The sequence below is a fragment of the Dermacentor albipictus genome, chromosome 2 (genome assembly GCF_038994185.2).
Source record: "Dermacentor albipictus isolate Rhodes 1998 colony chromosome 2, USDA_Dalb.pri_finalv2, whole genome shotgun sequence".
Taxonomy (NCBI): Eukaryota; Metazoa; Arthropoda; class Arachnida; order Ixodida; family Ixodidae; genus Dermacentor; species Dermacentor albipictus.
In genome coordinates this window covers 19,115,563-19,138,913 of record NC_091822.1, presented here as the reverse complement: position 1 = coordinate 19,138,913, position 23,351 = coordinate 19,115,563, and the positions used below count along the sequence as shown (strand labels likewise).

The following is a 23,351-nucleotide window of genomic DNA, read 5'->3' as shown; positions in this document are numbered from 1 at the left end:
AATGAAACTGTGCCGTCACTGGGCCCTGCCACGGGCACCGAGGGGGAACGTGACAGCGGGCTACATCGGTGTACATTGTCGCTTGTGGCTGAGGATGCGGCGATTCAGGGGCCACGAGTGATTGTTGGAGCTCCTCACGTACGACGTTGGCAGTCGAAGCCACTTGAGGCTGGAATGAGGGGAGCAACTTCTGAAGCACAATCGTCTCACGCAGGTCGTCGGTGGCCAGTGATTGTATTCTGGCGTAGTTTGTTGAGTTTGTGCGGTAGTTGATTTGTCGGTTCCATATTTCCAGTCTTTTCTCAATGTTGGTTGCCTCGCGAAGAAACTCTTTGACGGTCTTTGGTGGGCTTCATATCATTCCGCTGAAAAGTTCTTCCTTCACACCACGCGTGAGTTGGCGGACTTTCTTTTCCGGGGACATTTCTGGGTCGGTGTGGTGGAATAGATGGCTTATTTCTTCTGTCACTATGGCAATATTCTCGTTCGTTAGCTGCACTGGGGCTTACAATAGAACTTTGGCCCTTTCTTTCCGGACAACGCTCGTGAAGGTCCTCAGGAAGTTACTGCGGAACAGGTCCCATGTTGTAATAGTGGACTCCTGGTTATAAACCATGTCCTCACGGCATCTTTCAAGGATAAGTACATGTGGCACAGCTTGTCCTGAGAGGTCCAGTTGTTGAAGACCGAGATCCTTTTGAAACTCTCGAGCCAGGTTTCCGTGTCCTCCGACTAAGCTCCGCGGAAGGTAGGTCGTTTTTTCGGTTGTTTAAGCACGTTAGGGAACGCTGGTGCTGCCATTGTGGTTGTTAACTTGGTAACAATCTTCCTGGTCATCTCAGTCAAACGTACATGCTCTGGGGACAGTCCTTGCAGCCTGCAGCTAGCTTGCTGGCCCTTGGCGACAGTCATGTGTTCGTGATTCGGGCTTGGATCATGGCTTTGCGGGGGCATTCGGTACATGAACGCACTAGCACCTCCACCAGATGTCACGTGGTAGTGACAGTGAAGAAAGCAAAACTGTGAATAGCGAAACCAGTGTTTTATTTGGCGAACTTGTGCCCACAAAAGCAAGTTGCACTCAAAGCACAGCAATAGCGGCGAACACGGATGGCAGTCGACAGAATTTGATCTGTGGGGTCAAGCGCATCGGCTTTTATACATCAGTCACCAAAGGTTCCAGAGTAATCACCGGTGTCCGCGTGTCTTCCAGACAGTTCTACACCATTTGCATCACGCACACATGCATTCAGATTACTCAAGGTTCAATGACAACAGACATTAGATAGAACCATACCCGTCATGGTTGCTCAGTGGCTGTGGTGTTGGGCTGCTGAGCACGAGGTCGCGGGATCGAATCCTGGCCACGGCGGCCGCATTTCGATGGGGGCGAAATGCGAAAACACCCGTGTACTTAGATTTAGGTGCACGTTAAAGAACCCCAGGTGGTCCAAATTTCCGGAGTCCTCCACTACGGCGTGCCTCATAATCGGAAAGTGGTTTTGGCACGTAAAACGCCATAATTAAAAAAATTCAGATATTCAGATAGAACCATTGATGACAATCCAGAAACTTCTGATACATGCAGGTGCGTCCTGCTTTGAGGGACAACAATGTTAGATGATAAAATGCGGTCATCCGATAAACAAGTGCACGTATCAGTATGATGCAGTATTAATTAATTTATTTATTTATTTGAGTACCCTAAGGGCCCACTATGGCATTACATGGGGGGGGGGGGACGAAAAAGATCAAGCGTAAGTGGAATGTGTACAATGCAAATAATATATGAAGGCATTAGAAACAATAAAAAAAAATATTTAAAAAAAATGAATCTTAGTCGAGAGTCTGCACTTATCCCATGGCTTTCTTTGTCATCTTGTGCCACTCTTTTATGACACACTGTTCTGGTGGGTTGATATGGCTGCCTTGCTGTTTTGCAGGGGGTGCTGCGCATCAACCCACGGAACTACGAGGACTCCTTTATCAGTGCGCCGGTAATCCTCGGTAGTCCTATTTCGCTGGCTCCTTCCTCTTCCCCTGGCTCCCTTGTTGTTTCTCTCTTGATCCTCACCTGTCGGTCTCTCTAAACTGCTCGGGGTGGTGGTGGTAATGGCTGCAGCCCTATAGCCATGTCAGGCTTAGAACCAAAGTGAGGCCTGTGTCCCACTCAGGGTTTAGATGGTAGAGTGTGTGGACCTATGGGGCAGAGTGTTTTTATTGTTGCAAGAAGTGTGTGCAGAGTGATGGTGCATAGTAAATAGGGAAGTTCAATGAGAGACATGCGGAGAGTGCTGCTTTACCAGGCAGTAGTACGATTGGTAATTGACAAGGCTTCGTACTTTGGCTGAAATTGCTGTGCAAAGAAATAGTACTTCTTTTTTATTTCAGTGATTCAGCAGCCATGCTTAACATTGGGAGTACAGACGTCTGAAGAGCTTGACAGTTTGTAGAATTTAAAACGATCAGAAATTTGGAGTCTGCTACCTACTCTGCTAACGGCGAAAACACCAGCATTACTTAGTGTAATGAGATGGAGGAAGTGATCGACAGCAGTCGACCTGTCCTGGCAACAAGCTGCAGTGACATCCTTTTGTTCGACCACTGTAAATCAGCATCACCCAGGCATTTCAAAGCTTTTCACAGTCTGACAACTCAACAGCCAAGTGGGTGCTGCTGTTTGCACACGCTCTGTGGCCCTCCAGTCAAGTTTGCTGAGCCAACAGAGATTTGCAGAAAGGCACGTTTTGGTCCTCAGTGGGCCTGCACTATTAGCATGCGGGAAACTATGCGGCATTGAGCTCATAAAAATCACGTATCGGTGTATGGCAGCAGGAAACACACTTCACAGCGCTGTATCGCTACAGAAGTTGTCGTGTGCACCCTACAGAAGTGGTACTGCACAGAGCACAGTAAAACTCGTTGAATTCACGTCTCCATTGCAGAGCAAAAGAGGGCAATCACATGCAAAACAAGTTGATCCAGCACAACCATTAGAAAATGCAAAGCCACTTTAAGGGGACCAGTAAAATTGGTTTTTATAAAATACAGCTCAAATGATGCCTTTATTTTTCTTCTATTAGTTCAAGTCCAGCACTAACTGTGTGTGTGTGCCCATGTTAGCAGTACATGGTGTATTTTATGTGTCGCCCTAATCACGTAAGCTATCCTAGGGCTAGGGGTCTAACCTTTGGTGCACCCATCAATGCAAATAAATGCATGAGCTGAGTGCGCTGATCGCATTGCATTCATATTATTTTGCGCATTTTCTCACCAGCCGATTTTACTGAGTGGCCCACTATTGTCATGTGTGCGTGCACATAGTGTAGCACACGGGCTCTTAAAGGAGTTCACCCTGTTTTGCAGCAGTGCTGAGGGCTTCCCCCTTTGTTTTCCTTGCACCACCCCTGCTTTCCTCTTGCTGCTATCCACTCTTTGTCTTCTCTTTGCCTTGCACACTATGCTGGTGCTTTTATTTAGTGCATTTTTAAATGTTTGGCACATTATAGAAGGGTCTGGTTGCACTTTGTACTCTGATGTTATGCGTGGGCCATGTTATGTAGTATCTTATGCTTGGAAGTCCTGCTCTCATTTGCGAGCTTGGAGGATGCCGAATGGTTTATAGCTTCGCAAGTTGATACTTGCACAACCTTGTAAAAGTCAGTTCCGCAGGCAAGAGGTACAAGAAAAAGAATGCTGATGTGCTGGCACTTGCAAATACACTCAAGCCTCGTTATATCTGTTACTTCGATATATTCATGATTGCCATTTACTGCAATATGTGCCCAGTGGAGTGCACAATTGTAAACATTTTTCTTTTCAGAGACGACTCTAGTTCGTTATATCCATTGGCAAGGCAATTTCACTTCATTAAAATGAAGCTTTAAATACATGAACCTTTGTAGCAACTTCAAGGGGAATTTAATTTACCTCATTATGTCCTCCCTCATGGCACACCCAATTACCCAATCGCCCTCAGTCCCCAGTGGCTGCGGAGCATCTGACCAAGGCGGCAGTCAGACTTGCAACGCAGCAGAGGGTGCTAAGAATACCTGGGTCCCGACAGGCCGCCAATGGAAGCTGACCCTTGCAATGTGTAACACCCGAACCCTCTTGAGTGAGGCTAGTTTAGCAGGGCTCTTTGAGGAATTATCGGACATTGTTTGGGATATCATCAGCCTTATTGAGGTTAGAAGAACTGGTGAGGCTTACACATTGCTGAATAATGGCCATGGCCTCTGCTATAGAGGTCTCCTAGGTAATAAGCAATAGGTGGTAGGATTCCTAATCCATAAGGACATAGCGGGCGACATTGGCAAATTCTACAGCATTAATGAGAGGGTAGCTATAGTCGTAATCAAGCTTAATAAAAGGTATAGATTAAAGGTAGTACAAGCCTGTGCTCCAACATCGAGTCACAATGATGAGGAAGTAGACCAGTTTTATGAAGATGTTGAATTAGCGATGCGAAAAGTGCAAACTCAGTATACTGAAGTAATGGGTGACTTCAATGCAAAAGTGGGGGAAAAGCAGGCTGGTGAACAAGCAATTGGCAACTACAGAGTCAATTGTAGGAACGCTAGAGGAGAGATGCTGGTAGGATTCGCAGAAAGGAATAGGCTTCGAATAATGAACACCTTTTTCAGGAAGCGTAGCAACAGAAACTGGGCCTGGAAAAGCGCTAATGATGAAACAAGAGATGAAATTGACTTCATGCTTTCTGCTGATCCCAGCATAGTGCAGGATGTAGAAGGGATAGGTAGGGTAAAGTGAGGTGATCATAGGTTAGTGAGGGCTAGGATTCACCTCAATTTGAAGAGAGAAAGAGCTAAATTGGTCAAGAAGAAACAGGTCAACCTTGAGGCAGTAAGGGTTGTCGGGTCTGATGTGGGGTTCTCCTCCGTGCTCTTGGGACAAAGGAACGACAACACAGTAGTGCAAACAATCACAAGGGCAATTATTGCACCTTTCTTAGATCAATGCCTGCTATCCGAGTTGCTATCCACAAAACATGCCGATGGGCACACGACAAATCTAGAAGTCCGACTAGAAGCGAGCGAATATGTTCGCCCCATGCTGGATCCCAACGCCTGGTTGTTCGCGTGTATAGTCACGCGAATCGTGGCGCGTTCGAAGGCGGCCACGCGAGACGTTTTCGGCGAAGCATCGGTCGGCACGCGGCACGGCACGTCCGTCCCGCTTGCTTCCCGAACCCAAAGAGAGCAAGCGCCTTCTTTTCAGCGGCCAAGTAACCTCGCGGCGTTAGCAGCGCAACACTCGTGCCATCTCTCGCACTGCGCTTCAACCACATCAACCGTGCGGGCGTCACGCAGGCCACGCGGCGAAGCGGGAGTACAGGAGACGCGCTATGCAGGAAAAACATCAGGGGAGGCGCGACGGTCGCGCATCCCCACATCCCCCCAACCTTAAATCACTTCTTATTCCAGCGAAACATGTGACACGGTCTAACATTAACCCGTGCTTCGCGAACAACATAGTGCAACAGTGGTCGCGCCGAAGAAATGTCTACACGCTGTCCATAGCGAGCCGACATTGTCCTTGGGTACACAGCTGGCGTCCGCCGGTCACAGCAGCAGCTTTGTAGACTCGACGGCACGATTCCAGGCCAGGTCTCCGGAGACGACGACGCAGTAGTCGGTGCGAGCAAGCGTCGCTCGCGCCGACGCGCCCTGCTGGCAGAGCCGCCGTAGCTGTCGGTGACCGCCGGCTCTTTTGTCCGCCGCCGAGGGTTTTGAGCTGGATACAGGAGGCCGCCGAAGTCGCCGCGCCGAACTGGCCACAGCATCACCATCGCCTGGGGTGGCTCGATCGTAGTCCGGGGCAGCAGCGCAGACGATGTGCAGGTGACGGCAAACCAGGGGTGACTCCAATCCTACTGCGTAAACTCAACACACTCGGCAAGCACTAAAGTAGTGCAAGGCAGAGGGATTCTGCATGCGCATCACCCACGTGGTACGATGTTCAACTCGGCTAGCAAAAGATCGGGCAGCTACTCAGATGCGAAGTTCACGTGAACGATGCTCGCTTTTTTGAGTCGAACGAGTAATTTCAATTCGTGCGAGGCTAACTAGAATGAGGGAAGCAACTTGCAACACCTCAACGCCACGGTCCACCAGGTTGTGTCCCTCCACGTGCGACAGGCAGCTTCGTAAAGCCTTAGGTCTAAAGCGTTGCTACTCTGACAACAACCGGCATCCAACAAACAACACCCAAAATGAGTGCAAAACAGGCAGCCGCGAGGAGTCATCAGCTCTGTGAGGTGGTCCTACTGCGCTCGGTGCACACAGCATCCAAGTTGACGGCGCCCACCGTCCCAGACGGTGTCGGAGCGCCCGGTGCCAGGCCGCAATACCAGTCAGCCCGTAGTGGCACCCGTGGCCCGCGGCCACCCGGCTCCCAGAGCCGCGACTTCATACGAGTCAAAGAGATAGAAGAAGCTATTTACATAAGAAATTCGGACCACCCACGAGGCTTCCATACTCACTTGCTTCAGGCTTGCCACTGTTCCGCGGGCGCTCAGCCTCGCTCTCCCAGGATGCAGACCACGTGGCTCTCGTACCAACGAATGCCATTAAAAAAAACACTTGCGAAAAGGCTTAGCATGTTGACATGTTCAAACACACTACAGCACACTACAGCCACCATCGCCTCGTTCAAGAAAGCACGCCGCCGACGCTAGCGATCAAAATTCACGCTAGGCCTACGCTTCGGTTTAAACAAAGGTCTCGAACGAAGCAAAACTGTTAAAATTATCGTCCGATGCCCCAAAAGTCCCACGTTGGGCAGCCAGATGTGGGGTCTGATGTGGGGTTCTCCTCCGTGCTCTTGGGACAAAGGAACGACAACACAGTAGTGCGAACAGTCACAAGGGCATTTATTGCACCTTTCATACATCAATGCCTGCTAGCCGAGTTGCTATCCACAAAACATGCCGATGGGCGTGCGACAAATGTAGAAGTCCGACTTACCGCGACCGCAAGCGAGCGAATATGTTCGCCCCATGCTGGATCCCAACGCCTGGTCGTTCGCGTGTATAGTCACGCGAAACGTGGCGCGTTCGAAGGCGGCCACGCGAGACGGTCTCGCCGAAGCATCGGTCGGCGCGCGTCAACCGCGCGGGCGTCATGCAGGCCACGCGGTGAAGCGGGAGTACAGGAGACGCGCTATGCGGGAAAAAACATCAGGGGAGGTGCGAGGGTCGCGCATCCCCACAGGGTAAAAGCAGACAAATTCAGGCTGGCACTTGCAAACAAATATGTAGCCTTAGAACAGAGAGATGATGATGACATAGAGGTAATGAATGAAACCGTAACTAGGTTGGTTTCAGAGGCAGCAATTGAAGTGGGAGGCAAGCACCAAGTCAACCAGTAAGCAAGCTCTCCCAATTAACAAAGGACCTAATAAACAAACGAAAATAAAAGCGTCCAACTCAAGAGATAAGATAGAATTCGCGGAACTGTCAAAACTGATCAACAAGGCGAAAATAAGTGATATTCAATACTATAACGTGAGAAAGACTGAAGCTGTAAAAAATGAACGCAGCCTGAAATCAGTGAGAAAGAAATTTGGCATAGGACAAACCAAGATGTATGCACTAAAACATAAGCAGGGTAATATCAGCAAGCTCGAAAATATAGTAAAAGCAGAGGAAGAATTGTATACTCACCTGTACAGTACCCAGGGGAGTCGGGATACCTCAATTAGAAACAGTAATGAACAGGATGCAGAAACTCCTCCTATAACTATCCATGAGGTCAGAAGGGCTCTGCAAGACATGAAACGATGAAGAGTGGGAGGAGAAGGGGGAATAACAGTCGATTTAATCGAAGATGGAAGAGACATAATGCTTGGAAAACTGGCGGCTCTTTATATGAAGTGTATCGACTGCAAGGGTCCCAGAAAACTGGAAGAATGCAAATATTATACTAATCCACAAAAAGGGAGACGTTAAAGAATTGAAAAATTATAGGCCCATTAGCTTACTCCCAGTATTATATAAAATATTTACCAAAATAATCTCCAATAGAATAAGGGCAACACTGGACTTTAGTCAACCAAGGGAACAGGCTGGCTTCAGGAAGGGATACTTTACAATGGATCACATCCATGTTATTAATCAGGTAATCGAGAAATCTGCAGAGTATAATAAGCCTCTCTATATGGCTTTCATAGATTACGAAAAGGCATTTCATTCTGTAGAGATACCAACAGTCATAGCGGCATTACCTAATCAAGGAGTGCAGAACGCTTACGTGAAGACCTTCGAAAATATCTGCAGAGGTTCTACAGCTACCTTAATTCTACACAAGAAAAGCAGGAAGATACCTATAAAGAAAGGGGTCAGACAGGGAGGCACAATCTCTCCAATGCTATTCACTGCGTGCTTAGAAGAAGTATACAAGCTATTAAACTTGGAAGGCTTAGGAGTAAAGATCGACGATGAATATCTCGGCAACCTTCGGTTTGCTGATGACATTGTTCCATTCAGCAACAAGGCAGATGAGTTACAACAAATGTTGAAGACCGCAACAGAGAGAGTGTAACAGTGAGATTAATGATTAATATGCAGAAGGCAAATTTACATGAACAACCGGGCAAAGGAGTTCAGGATCTCAAGTCAGCCTCTCGAGTCTGTGAAGGAGTACGTTTACCTAGGTCAATGAATCACGGGAAACCCTGATCATGAGAAGGAAATTCACAGAATAATAAGAATGGGTTGGATCGCATACGGCAGACATTGCCAGCTCCTGACTGGAAGCTTACCATTATGATTGAAAAGGAAGGTGTACAATGGGAGCATTTTTCCAGTGCTGACATATGGGGCAGAGACTTGGAGACTGACGAAGAAGCTTGTGAACAAGCTAACTCTTTCGTTGCCACGCCTATTCAAATCGATCCCCCGTGATTGTTGCTTTAGATCGCCAGTTTCGACTTGTTGGAGCCATGTCTTATCCACTTAGAGCCATACAGTAGTTAGTACAGGCACTGAGCTTTCAGAATCGGTTTAAATTTTCGCGCTCCGGCAATGTGATTTTTTATAGACCTTCTTACGAACTAATGCGCGTATGTTGTAGCGAAAACAGGCATGGCTGTCACCTGCCGCTCACGATTACGCTGCACTAGCATTAAAATTTTGTTATCAGTTGACTCCCAGCAGGTCAAGAATTAAATTATATTGCCGGCTTTGCCGTCTGACAGGGCTGAGCGGTGAGAATTACTTGACCATGACACCACCTGTTCACTGGTGAGCTTTGGTTTGGAGTCCGAGTCGTTTTATTCTGCCAAAGTGTACTTCTGAAGGTCCGCCGCACGTCCAGCATGTGGACCTAGCATTTTCAACCAGTTTCTAAAAGTTTCAGTTTTGCTTCTTTCGTAAAATCCAAGCAAGGCGTGCGGCCGGTGTAACTGCGCAGTTATCGAAAGTCGCTCCCTTGGCAGCGTTCCGCGTTGCTGCATCGCGAGAAGAGCGTCTTGCTCGGAACTATGCTGCATCTTCACTTCAATATAGTGATAACTCATGTTATGATTCCGAAGATGATTGCAAAGCAGATTCAAGCTTTGGCGGCGACGAAGTTTTGAGTCGGCATGGGACATCCGCAGCTGTTCACCAGCGCGTTTTCTTTATGGCCTTGAGCGGTCTTTTTCCTTGTATGCGCTTATCTGCCAATCTTTTTGGATGACCTGAGAGCTCTACTGATTATCTTCAAGGTGCATACTGGTTATGATGTGCTGCCATTGGTAGCAAAGAAACTTCCATTCACACCAAGAAAGCTGCCCATAAGCACATCTCGACCCAGCACTACGGATCAGCGCAAGGAAGTTTACATCGGCGTGGGATTTCTTTCTACTCTTCTTCTCTGCAGAGGTGATAAAGGTAATCTGCAAAAATGGAAACAGATATGCTTGGATGCATAATCTTGTAGTTGCCCAGCTTCCCTGATGGTGATTGGTCCTGGAAGCGGTGCATCACTCTAGACGAGCTGGTGAAGTGCGTTTCTTGGACTTCTCATCAGACCATCCTCAGAAGATGCCAAAAAGGCGGAACTGCAAAATGTGTTGTGAGGACCGGAAAGTTGAACAAAAACCAGGCGTTTTGTGGAGAAAGTGTGGAGTGCACCTATGCTGCACAAAATCCAGGAACTGCTTCACTGCATGGCATGAGCGATGAACCAGTCTTAGTTTCTTTTTTGTATCCGAAGAACGGTAGTGCACTGAGCATTTATTTTTTCAGTCGCTAAACCTGGGTTATTTATCTTTGAAATGTATATCCTTTATTTTCTTTGCTGTTAATGTTTTTGTAAACATCATGTGTTTTTTTTGTTTTTTTATAATCAACTGGCACCAGAATTGATGCTTTCTAGAATTTTCACGTTCAACCTTGTAAAGTTTTTTGTTTGACAACGTATGTTTTTGGAAAGAGCACTTCATTACACACAATATGCTATGCTGCAATATGCGTGCCAGAATATTATTTGTAGTGGCAAATAATTTTGATATTTGAATTTTGACAAGAAGGGTCATGATATTTCGTATCGTTATAACAATGTACGAGTGTACTTTTTAAGTCTGTGCAAGTTAGGGTGTTCACACATGTGGAGTTCTTGCACACTTCATTCTCTTAACTACTGCACCACCGATGCTGATACCGCATTGCGACGAGCTCATGCGAGGCCTGCCGGTGATGGCAGTGGTACGCCACACCATTGGTGATGGGCTTGTGTGTATGGAAGTGCTCGCCCGTTAAATGCAGCACAGGTTAACTTTTAATTTTCTGTGCACTGCTTAACTTTTGTGAGTGCCTGAATTAAATGCAATGCCGCATGGGGAAACATGGCAGAATGGTAGTGTATCAGATTGGAATGTAATACACAAAAAATCAATCGACTTAAGGCCGTGACCATGAAAACTGTAGCAATGCCAGGAATCTCAACATGGTTCTAGTGCCGCACGAACTGTGTTTATTGTTGCCAGGAAGCCTATAGGTGTGCCGTTATATTATATTGCAGTTGAACCTCGCAATAATGAAATCGACAGGAAACACGAAAAAATTCCGCTTCGCAGGAATTTCGTTGTTGCAAAATGAAGCAGCACAGGTAGGTAATGCATTGCAGAATGAAACTTTGCTGTCAAAATTCTGTTAGCCTACTTTGGCAAGTTCTGCTCGAAAAGATAGAACCGCAAAGCCGACAGTACAAGGTGGGCTGCATGCATCGATCAGCAGTGGTGGCACTGCTGTGGGGCAGTATTCTTTGGCCATTTGCTTTCAGAGGTACGATCACTTTTATGACATTTTGCTTTAACTGGGCACCGAGCGTAGAGCAAAAGCACTCTATCCATGGAGCAGCATTTCTCCAGCACACGCTGTTGCCTGTAGGCCCCGATGCATCCGGCACCGAGCATGAAAGAGATTGTATCTCGTATACCCATAGGCAATCGATTAAAATTACGGCTCTTTCGTGCAAATCTAAGTCTGGCGCCTAACCTGCATACGGTGCCTTTCGGGTGGCACCAAAACCAGCGTTCTTGAAACAAGGAATGTGTATTCTTAGATTATTGCTCAATCGCAGCCCGATGTGTAGCACTCCATGCTGCGACTGCCGTCTCAAGCGCGGCGCATAAACAGTTCCACACTGGTGGGACGTGGATTTTCTTGTTTTTTCTCCATTTTTCTCACCGAGATGCACATTACGCACTGCGCTAGGTGTGCAAAAACCGTTGTCACATGTTGGTAGCAACATGCGTGCCGCTTGCAACGGGCGATCAACAAACAAGATGACGGCCATGATGCATTTCCAACGCGTGTGATCACTTCCAGCACTCAGTTGTTTTTCTAAACAAAAAGGGTAGTGCCTACGCAAGTGTAATTTAGTGGTATTTTACGCAATTTTAGTGCAATGTTGGCAGTGTAGAAGATGATATTTACAATATATATACAAAATCAGTCCGAATAGTTAAAATGGCTGACCACTAACAGCCCGCAGCAGCCGTCTCGCAATCTTCTTCCTCTCTTCGTTCATCCTTAGGTAACAAGACCGCCGGGTGGTGAAGCGCCATCTCGGCGCATGGTAGGCGAAGTATGGCTTCAGCTGCGGAACATCGACGATGTCAACAGGCGGTAGACTTGAAGATGGATCAAACTGTAACAGCGTGATCTCATAATTGACGTTGTTAACTTGATGTAGGACTTCATGAGGCCCTGTGTAGCGAGAGAGAAGCTTCTGGGGGAGGCCGACCTGATGTCATGGGGACCAACGCAGCACCCAAGCACCTGGGGCGAAATGGACATCGTGATGGCACCCGTTGTAACACTCTTTTTGCACATGCTGCGAGGCTAACAAGTGAGATCGGGCAACTTGATGCGCCATATGAGCGCGATCAATGACCTTGCAAGCGTACTTAATAGCAATGCGGGGCACAGAACGTAGGATGGTGTCAAAGGGCAATGTGCGGTCCGCCCAAACAAAAAATAAGAGGGTGAATATCCTGCGGTGTCATGTCGGGACAAGTTATACGCAAATGTCACGTAGGCCAGCATGGCGTCCTTGTCACGGTGATTGTCGGAAACGTACATCGACAGCATCTCTGTGAGTGTTCGGTTGAGACGTTGTGTAAGACCGCGTTGGTTTGTGGGTGGTAGGGGGTGGACAGCTTGTGCTCAGTGGCACAAGAGCAGAGGAGGTCATCCACAACTCGAGACAAGAACGAGCGGCCACGGTCTTTAAGTAACTGTCGAGATGTACCGTGCTGGAGAATGACGTCGTGAAGGAGAAAATCGGCGATGCCAGTTGCGCAACTAGTAGACAACGCCTTTGTTATCGCGTAGCGTGTCGCATAATCAGTAGCGACAGCGATCCACTTATTCCCTCTAGTCGCCGCAGAACAGGGCCAAGCAGGTCAAGGCCAACGCGAAAGAATGGTTCAGAAGGAACTTCAATTGGATGGAGTCGGAGGACAGGTGCCAGGGGAGGTATCTTCTGGCACTGACACAATTGGCAAGTTGCGACATAGCGATGCACAGAGCGGTACAGACCCGGCCAGAAGAACTGGCGTCGTACGCGGTCATATGTGCGCAAAACTCTAAGGTGTCCCGCCGTCGGTGCATCATGAAGTTGTTCGAGAACGACGGATCGCAGATGACGAGGAAGGACAAGGAGCAACTCAGGGCTGTCAGGGTTGATATTGCGGCGGTAGAGGATGCTGCCGTGCAGAACGAACATGCGGCACATGGCATCAGTACTGCCAGATTGAACTCCGGCGATGATGGACAGTAAGGATCCGTCGCATTCTTGTTCAGCGCGAATGTCGGTCATGTCAGTCAAAGCCATCACGCAGGTCACCGGGTCATGCGCAACAGGATGAGGAGGATCCATGGGGTGACGCGAGAGGCAGACTGCATCCTTGTGCATAGTAATTGACAACAAAGGGAAATTTCTGGAGCCGCAAAGCCCAGCGACCAAGCCGTCCTGTGGGGTTCCGGAGAAAAGGCAGTCAGCAGGCCGGTACTTGGCGATGGCCCAAACTAAAGCCAAGCACTCCCACTCGGTGATGGAGTAATTTCTCTCGGCAGCTGACAGCAGGCGGCTGGTGTAAGCTATCACATACTCGGTACCATTCTACTATTGGGCGAGAACAGCACTGATGCCGTGGCCAGTTGCGTCAGTGTGGACTTAAGTCAGTGCAGACGGATCAAAGTGGGCACATGTGGGAGGGGTTGTCAGAAACCCGATGAGAGCGGCGAAGGCGTGAGCCTACTCCGGGCCCCATGAGAATGGCGTCTGCTTCTTTAGATCTGTCAAAGGCCGAGCAATGTCAGCGAAGTTTTTGGCGGAACGGCGAAAGTAAGAACGCAGGCTGACAAAGCAGCTCATGTCAGAAGCAGAACATGGCACACAGAAACTGCGTAAGGCGCGAACTTTTTCCGGATCTGCTTGGACTCCAGATGCATCAACAAGGTGTCCCAACATGGTAATCTGTCAGCGCCCGAATTAACACTTCATGGAGTTCAGTTAATTTACTGAAATCTGCCAGTAGCCGGATCAAAGATCAATGGAAGATAAGTATTTAGCTCTGTACAAGCAGTCCAAGGCGTCATCGTTGTATGGTAGTGGGTAGGCGTCTTTTCGCATGATCTCGTTTAAGTGGTGATAATCGGCGCAAAAATGCTAGGTACCATCTTTCTTTTTCGTATGGATGACAGGCAAAGCCCAAGGGCTGGCTGATGGCTCGATGACCCCCTTGCGGAGCATTTTGTCCACTTCTGATTGCATGACTCGACATTCGGCATGCGATACCCGATAGGGACGCCGGCGAATAGGATTCGTGTCTCCAGGGTTTATACGGTGGTGAACCACAGATGTTTGGCCTAAAGGCCATTCGCCGAAATCAAAGATGTCACTGTATGATTCAAGCAGGTGACGTATGTCCGTGGCCTGTGCAGAGGCGAGGTCAGGTGCAATCATTTTCGCGAAGTCATCCATTAAGGAACCAGTGCTGTGAGCTGCAATTGGTCAATAAGCCACTCTCGGCATTCAGACTCAATGTCAAATTCAGAACCACTAGAAACGCTGGCCAAGAACATGCCGGCCGGAATCACTTGAGGGCACAGGCTGAAATTCAGAAGCGGTAGAACGTCATTGTTAGTAACTGTGACCAACGTATGCGGAACAGCGACATTCCGGTTCAAAAGAACGTCGATGATGGGGCAAAGCACATATTCACCATTGGGAACCTGTGGCTGGGCGGTCAAAGTCACGGAAGTAACTGCCTTGGGTGACAGACGCACATCGTGAAGCTAGCACAAGTGCAGTGGGGCAGTGCTCGGAGCATCGGCGACTTGAGGCAGTTCTATCTGAAGAACGCTGGTCACACAGTCGATGAGAGTAGAATGAGTGGATAAAAAGTCCAATCCAAGGATAATGTCCTGAGGGCAGTTGTCAATCGCAGAAAATAGAACAGAAGTAGGGCGGCCGGCTATAATTAAGCGCGCAGTACACATTCCAAGAACAACCAGCATGCCACCGTCGGCCACATGAAGCACTTGGGCAGCTGCTGGGGTGAGGACCTTCTTTAAACATCTACATAGGCTAGCACTCATCACGGATACGTGTGCTCCAGTGTCGATGAGTGCTTGGGCAGGTATGCCGTCTATTTTAACGTCTATTACACTTCTCTGTGGACACAGGCAGAGGATTTGCTGCAGTAGTAGGCAACGCAACACCACGTCCGAACGGTGCATTTCTAAGTTTTCCTAAAGTGTGCGACCAAAAGCCACAGGGAACGAAAGGCCACGTGGCTGTGACGAACGGGAAGATGGGCGACGTGTTTGCAGTGAACGAGACTAGTGTCCGCGCAGCGATGGTGAGCAGCTGTACCACATGTTCCTAGCAGAGTTGTCGGCACCATTAGACTCGGCGGTGGGTGAAACATTGTGGGCATTTCCATCAAAACGGCTCAGGTTGGTCGGCGTGCGAGGTTTTGAGGGCCACGAGGGCCTGACAGTATCGGGCGGCAGGTGAAACATATCGGCTGGTCGTCCGCAGTTCTTCAATCAGTCGGGTTGCAATAACGTGGAGAGAAGTATCAAGGTGGAGTGAAAATAGTATAAGGGCCTTCGTTAGCTCTGGGATGGGCGACAGCACACACAGAATGTAAACCAATGTTGTCAAGTTTCTGGCGAACGATGACTTGTACGAGAGGAACTGAAAATGTGGTAGAATCAGGGCTATGCGAACAGAAAGCTGCGGGTGCCATAGCATCCAGTTCACATCTAACGATTCGTGCCACGTCGTCTGATGGCGACGCATGCTGCTGTGTGGGCCGATCTTCACACGCCGACGTTGTGGCAGTATTGGGAAGTCTGGTGAATGGTTGCTAGATGCGTCGGCTTTTGGCCTGCTTGAATTGTCGGCACTCTTTAATGATTGCATCAACTGTAGAGCAGCTTTTGCACATGAGCAGATTAAACGTAATCCGCAATGCCCTTAAGCACGTGCCCGACCTCAGCTTCTGTCATGTCGTGATCGGCCTTACGACGAAGTGCCAGCACGTCCTGGATGTACGAGACATAGGACTCCGTGGGGATTGGGCACAGGAGGCCAGTTCCTGCTTTGCGGCAATTTTACAGCCGGCTGGTTTGCCAAACAACTCTGTCAATTTCTCTTTGCATTGGTCCCAGCTGGTTAGCTCCTCTTCCTGGTTTTCGTATCACACCTTTGCCATGCCTCTTAGGTAGAACAATAAGTTAGCTAGCATAAGCGTAGGGTCCCATCTGTTGATTCCACTCACGCATTCGTACATGGCCACCAACTCTTCAACGTCGGCGCCATTGATCCCGCAGAAAGTTCCAGGATCCTTGGGTTGCACAATGACAACTGAAGGTGACAGCGACGCAGCAAGCGATGATGGCGTAGGAGGCAGCACCGACGTTGATCCCGAGTGCTCGCCGTTGTTCATGGTGCGGACGGTGATGTGATGTCCACTGCGGAGCTCCGTTTCCACCCATGCTGCCCCGCACCTCTCACCAATATGTTGCGGGGATGTTGGGAGTGTAGAAGATTATATTTACGATATATATACAAAATGAGTCCGAGTAGTTAAAATGGCTGACCACCAACAAGCCGCAGCAGCCAGCGTCTCGCGATCTCCTTCTTCCTGTCTTTGTTCATCCTTCCGTAACAGTATTTCGTTATTTGGAGAATTTCGCTGTTGCAGGATTTTGTTGTTGTGGGTTTAGACTGTAGATGCAAATTGGCAATCATCGCAATAAAAGGAAATTTTATGAATACGTGCACCTAACGCTGTATGGCCATAAACATAGGTGGGAGTTATCCGTACGGATGGCCAAATATACTAAATGAACATGGAGTCAGTTGCGAGCTGTTCAAAGCATTTTGCATCACATTAACTACGTAGCACAACATATAGCAGTCCTAGTTAGACGGGAAATCAACACTTTCAATGGGCACTGCTTACCTAGCATGTAAAATCCCATTTGAACACACAATCTTGTAATGTATTGTGAAGCTAGTTAAAGAGCCTGGCATTCTGTGAATCTGATAACCTACATTATTGCAAGCTGCTGTCTGTGTATATATAGCCTTGCTTAAGTTAACTGTGTACCGACATTTTCAGGTTCTCGCTTATCGTGTCATGCAGAATGTGTCTTCTCCTGCTGATTTGTTGCAGATTTACAGAAAGTGGTGATTGTGCAAAACTGCCCACGACACTTGACACCAGAAGGGCTCTTTGCTAGCTTTATATATCTCTGGCCTTCCTTCGTAACCATTTCCTGTGGATTATGGCCAGTACTACTTCATTTGTGTGCCTCACTGTCTTAACACTGCAGGTGCTGGGCTCCTGTTGTCAATAAAGGCAAACAGAAATATATATATATATATATATCCTTTCGTTGGTTTTGCACACTCCCTGTGTGGTTAAATTTATGATTAAGAAAAATGCAAAAAACAGGATATCTTTAGGTGGCATAAAAAGGAGGCATGCAATCTTAATGGTGCTTAATGGTGCTTGAACCACTGGAGTTCTGTGTGTGTAATTTACTGCACTGAGCAGGTCCCTTAAAAGGAAAATTTGCTATTCATGGCAGTGGTACAATGATATTAAGTACAGTGAAACCTTGTTAATTCAGATTTTGCAAGACCGAAACGGCTGTCTTAACATAATGTCAAAATATTGTGAGTATCAAGAAAACAGACAAACGCTTACTATGTCAACATGCTTTTTAGTTACTGGGCAAATGAACAAATCCTGTCGGTGTTTTGCACAAAATCAGTGTGGAAGCTGCAATTTTTATCAGTTGACTGATTAGCATCCATAAAGGCAAAGGCCTAGCAACTTCCTTCACAGCATGGCTGCATTGCGCATGTTCAACTAAGGCGTGCTTTTTACTACATGTATAGCGCAAACATCCCATATATTTTTTTGCCAGTGAGCTGGTCACCAACAGATAATCTGTCCATTGCAGTGTAGCCAGTGCTATTCATCCTCGGCAGCTTTGCACTGACTCAAAAAGAAACTATTGTTTGCCACAACCGCTGCAGATGAAATCATGGTCGCGATCGGCAACATGGTAGATGGCGACTGTGCAGTTATGCAGGCACATGGCCTAAGTGGTATTATGTGCGACGGTAAATGCAAGAATAAAGGCTATAAAGGCACAAATAGGCACAGAGTATTCTGGCATCCCGGTTATTTAACATGCGTTTCCAGTTGATGATTATGGCGATGCGGACTCCACCATTTCATTTCGGTTGGATGTTAGTGCCATTCTTGCTTTTTGCGTAGAGCATTTCGCGATGCTCGCCAAGCTTTGAGAGTTGTCTGCATTAATTAGTGTGTGAGAGTTTCATTCCAATAAATAATACATGCACCTGCAGAGCAAGGCGACGAGTCGGAATTGACAAGGGTTTACTGTAATATCCAACTTGGTTCCTCACAAAGTATTAGGCATAATACCAAGGTCCTGTGCCTAATACTGCCTAGGTCTGGTATCTTGGACTATCTGTGTAATGTGGCATATGAATGTTAATATTGAAACTATGTGTCGGTATGGCACAGCTAGTGATTCATTGGGGTAGTAGATTTATACAAGAACTTTTGCAAACATGAGAAAAATGCTGGCAGGAACGCCAGGAAAATACTAAAGAGGGCCAATACCAGATGCTACGAGATGCTTGTATACTTGATGAAAGAGTGGAATTCCCCTATAAATTGACCTTCTCTGATCTTCAGAATGCTTGTGAGAGCTGTTGGTGCTCCTCCTGCGACACTGATGCTGGGATTGTGCTTTCCGCTTACTGTAGTTTGGAGGCTTATGCTGAAGTGGTGGGATCATGTGTCAGCTTTTTTTCTAACATGAAAAAGGTTTCTGGCATTATCGAGCTTTTTTGAATTGTAACTTCAGCCTCTTTGCAGAGTTTGGTCAGATGTTTTTCAGCTATGTTAAAGCTGAAGCATTCAGGATAATGCAAGCTGCAAAGGGCACTTGTCTGTTTTTTCTTTTTTTTTCACACAGCATAAGACTGCCAGTAGAATAGTTACATAAACAAGAGATGATTATTTCTGTAAGATTTTATTCTATGCGAAATTACGCATGTGAACACAGAACTTCTAAAAGAAATAAGCAAAAATTTTTTCCTGGCATTTATACAAGGTCACAATTTATCCAACAGTGTATGCAGTTGAGGAAAAGAAGGATCTTATGTTAGAAGTGTTTAAAGCAACATTAGAACAACCTTACAATTTTTGAAATGCATGTGTACTGAAGGTCAGCATTGTCGCAGCATATTTCTAGCAAGTATGACCGATAGCAATTTCGACTTAGATTTATGTACAGGTGTATGTATGTTGAATGCCTCAGGTTTGTTATTAAGGTAATTCTAGAGAAGTAGGAGTCCTCAAGGTGATGGAAAGTTCATGAAGAGGGAAGTTGTCGTATACCTGCAAGTGACACAATGCTACATCATAGCGAAAATTCGTACAGGTTTTTAAAATAAGTTTTTGCAGTTGAAGAAAAGTTCATTCTTATACAGGAATTGAACCCAGTGCCATTGTCTTTCTGGTGAAGTCAACCTAGCGACTGAGTGAAGTGGAAAGAAATTCTAGCATTCTGCTGGAACCCAATTGTGGCCCCATCTGTAACCGCTATGGTGAAAGGCATGTTTCACATAGCAGGGATGACAGATTGCAGCATGATTTTGTTCCAGACGTTTGTTTATAGTCACTGCCACAGATGCATTTTGGCTTTATTGGGAATGAATCAGTCAACTACTGCTTCACAAACGTGATAATAAACTGAACCCACTGCAGAGTGCAACTTGTGCACGAAATCTGTGCACAAATCGGCTAGTGCGATGAGTCTATGTATGGCACTCCTCTTTACACAGCATGTAGGAAAGACTTTGGAGAATGCGTAGGGTTGAGAAATTATGAAGAATTGTTAATGTCAGGTGTGGTTTCTCTCTGCAAGGGAAATTTTTAGGGTCACTTGTCACAAGCGAAGCACATATGTAAGAAAATCTACTTAGCTGTGTGCTTCATTTTTCCGTATGCTTAAGTTCATTGAACCTAACCAAATTATTGATATTTTCTGTGGAGCAAGTTTTCCAAGCATGAACAAACATTTATTGATTTCCCTCCCTCTCCTCCTCCAAAAAAGAACATAGGAAGTTTCTCGAACGTTATCAATGGTTCTTTCTGCTGCCTGTTGTCACCGAAGCTTGTGTAATCTGATTGCTTACACGTGCGACGCGAATTGTATAGAACCTTCTGAACGACACGCGTGCACCAGCGACTGCTCTGGAACCTTCGATGACTGATGTATTTAAGCTGACACGCTTGACTGGCATATCAGATTTCGAGGATCGCCGACTGTATTCGCTGCTGTTGCTGTGCTTTGAGTGTAACCTGCTTTTGTGGGCACAAGTTGCCCAATAAAACACTAGTTTCACTATTCACAGTTTTACAGCTGTATTATTCACCATCACTACTACGTGACAACATACAGCCGACTTCCAATAAATCTACCCTCATGGAACCAACGAAATCTGTCTAATTATCTGGCAAGTCAAATTAAACAAGATATAGAAGAAATGTCATAGTATGCTGATTAATTTGGCAGTTTAAAAGAGGTGAATGCTGGGCTAGTTGTTAGTTGCGCTTGTATTCGTCTTGTTTTCTGTTGTGCCGTCCCGTCCCTTGAAACATATTTCAAGATATTGTTTATGTCGTTTGGCAGTATTTTCCAGATTCTAACATACCCCTGAATCAAATGCATGTCTGCTTTCTATGTGTCCAAAGTAGAAAAGTAATGTAGACATACCAATAAAGCTCCTAAATAAAATAAGAATCTAACACACACTCAATCTATAGCAATAAAAATATGCAACGGTCTAATATGTGTTGCAAGATGGCGACTGGTTTCCTAAAGTCAACTTCCTCACATTGTTTATTAAGGTCTACTTCGCTGCAATAAAGCTGTGTTCCGCGACAAGGCATACAGACACCATAAACACGTTTTCTGTCCAATTTTCTTGTGGGCCGGGGGGCGAAGGTGTGTATTATAATAGGGTAAATACCATAGTCGGATACTGTGAGTTACCATTGTTGCTCGAAACTCTTCCAAGGCCAGGCTGAGAATGGGTGTTTTTGATAGGAAATTTTGCTGTGCATTCAGCACATTCTGTCTCCCCTAAGCTCTGCTGAAAAGCTCTGCTGAAACAGACGCTGTCACTAAAGGAGCTACCATAGGGGTCAGGCACATTGCCTACTGACTAGTCGAGTTTGAAATGTTCGATGAAGGCGAATTTTAGAATCGAAGTTATGAGTTTGGACCCATTGAAGTGCATGGAAGCCATATGGGACCTTCGGTCAGCATCAAATTAACTGAAAAAGTGAGTTAGCCCTAGTCAAATTACAGTGAAACCTCATTAAACCGTAGTTGGCCGGAGCTCGGAAAAAGTACGTACTAAACGGTATTACTGTTTAACTGAAATAGCATGAGATCGACCACTTACCTGTCAAAAACGGAACTCAGAGAGAGTGCGATGAAAGGGGAAAAAAACCATACAGTATTTATTCACTTCGCGCGACAAAAGTGTTATTTTCGTTTGATGCTGTGGCGGCCTAGCAGCGACGACAGTGGCCTCAAAGTTACTGAAGCTGCGAGCCAGCTTCAGTAAGTAAGCCCCCTCTTCTTGGCAAACACTCACATGGCAGATTCCTTGTTCGCGGTACGTATTCTCCGTGCACGTGCGCGGTAGCGCTGCAGAAGTCGTGGGGCGCCTTTTTCATTGCAGGGTGCTGTTCTCGTCGCGACGATAGCATTCATGAGGCTGACGTAGTGCACAGCTTCTGCCACTGTTTGGCCTGTATCGCCCGTGCTGTTGCTTTCCGTGTCGTCCTCATCACTGTTGCTAGCTGACACTTTGGCAACAACATAGGCAACGATGGCGAAAAGTCGAACCTCGTAGCCGACATCCCTTCGCAGTCGCAACAGCGCTGCCGAGCAACTTCTTCGCATTCCAAATGCCACACACCATAATCAACAGCAGATCCCTGGCGCATGCCAGCGCCAACTTCTTCGTGTCACGTTTGATAGCACGAACGATGTCTAATTTTTCTTCTATCCTGAGCATCCGGCGTCTGTTTTTATCTGAGCTTCGGCACGACGCGAGTTCTCGTATGCACGACGCCACAATGCTCTGGCACGTTGCCGAAATGGTGTTGATGTTGATGCGGCTTCACGCGCCAACGCACAGGGCGCTTGAAGGCCGTTGTTCCGATCTCTGAGGCTTGTTGTTCTGCTGGGCCGCCCAATGGAGGCGACGCACTGCCGCATTTGCGCGACGAAAAGTTGAAACACAACTTGATAACCAATACGTACGCAATAAGCTGGTACGGTTTATGTGGATACAAAGCGCATTATGTTCAATGACCGCTGAGTAGGGGATTTGACTGTACTACTTTTAAAACGAAACTACTGTTTATGCGGATACGGTTTAACGAGGTTTTACTGTAGTTGAATTCTATTGTTTAAATTACCTGCAGCAGGCCTTATCATTGTACAACAGATGCTGTAGAATATAAACATGACTTGAACAGATCTATCATAAGAAGCCGACGAACTCTGACACCAAGGACAACATAGGGGAAATTACTTGTGCTTAATAAGTGAAATAAAGAAATGATAAATTAATGGAAATGAAAGTGGATAAAAAAAAAACTTGCCGCAGGTGGGGAACAATCCCACTATGTGGGATCTCTTCTCTTGGCAGCCATTCTGTAATCCTAATGGTCTACCGGTTATCTAACCTAAGCTATTACATGACCTACCCAGCTCCACTTCTTTCTCTTAATGTCAATTAGAATATCGGCTATCCCTGTTTGCTCTCGGATCCACACCGCTCTATTTCTGTCTCTTAACGTTACGCCTAGTATTCTTTGTTCCATCACTCTTTGCGCGCTCCTTAACTTGTTTTCGAGCTTCTTTGTCAGTCTCCAAATTTCTGCCCCATATGTCAGCACTGGTAGAATGCACTGATTCTACACCTTTTTTTTTAATCATAATGGTAAGCTTCCAGTCAGGATCTGATATCAGCCAAATGCTCACCAACCCATTTTTATTCTGTAAATTTCCTTCTCATGATCAGGGTTCCCTGTGATTAATCGACCTAGGTAGGCATGCTCCTTCACAGACTCTAGAGGCTGACTGGTGATCCTGAACTCTTGTTCCCTTGTCTGGCTATTTATCATAATCTTTGTCTTCAGCATATTAATCTTCAACCCTACTCTTGCACTCTCTCTGTTAAAGTCCT

The 23,351-nt window shown here is 46.7% G+C and overlaps 1 protein-coding gene across 2 annotated transcripts in view; it reads left to right on the top strand.

Annotated features, from left to right (window-relative positions):
- The window catches only part of LOC135918462 (DIS3-like exonuclease 2), a 266,232-nt gene that overhangs the window by 50,520 nt on the left and 192,361 nt on the right, over window positions 1-23,351 (top strand). The window contains exon 7 of one of the 2 annotated variants that reach the window (XM_065452101.2): window positions 1,944-1,997. In XM_065452101.2, coding sequence (XP_065308173.2) covers window positions 1,944-1,997 — 54 coding nt within the window. Of the gene's footprint in view, window positions 1-1,943; window positions 2,008-23,351 lie in introns of both variants that reach the window. The other variant, XM_070533505.1, reaches the window with a different exon arrangement.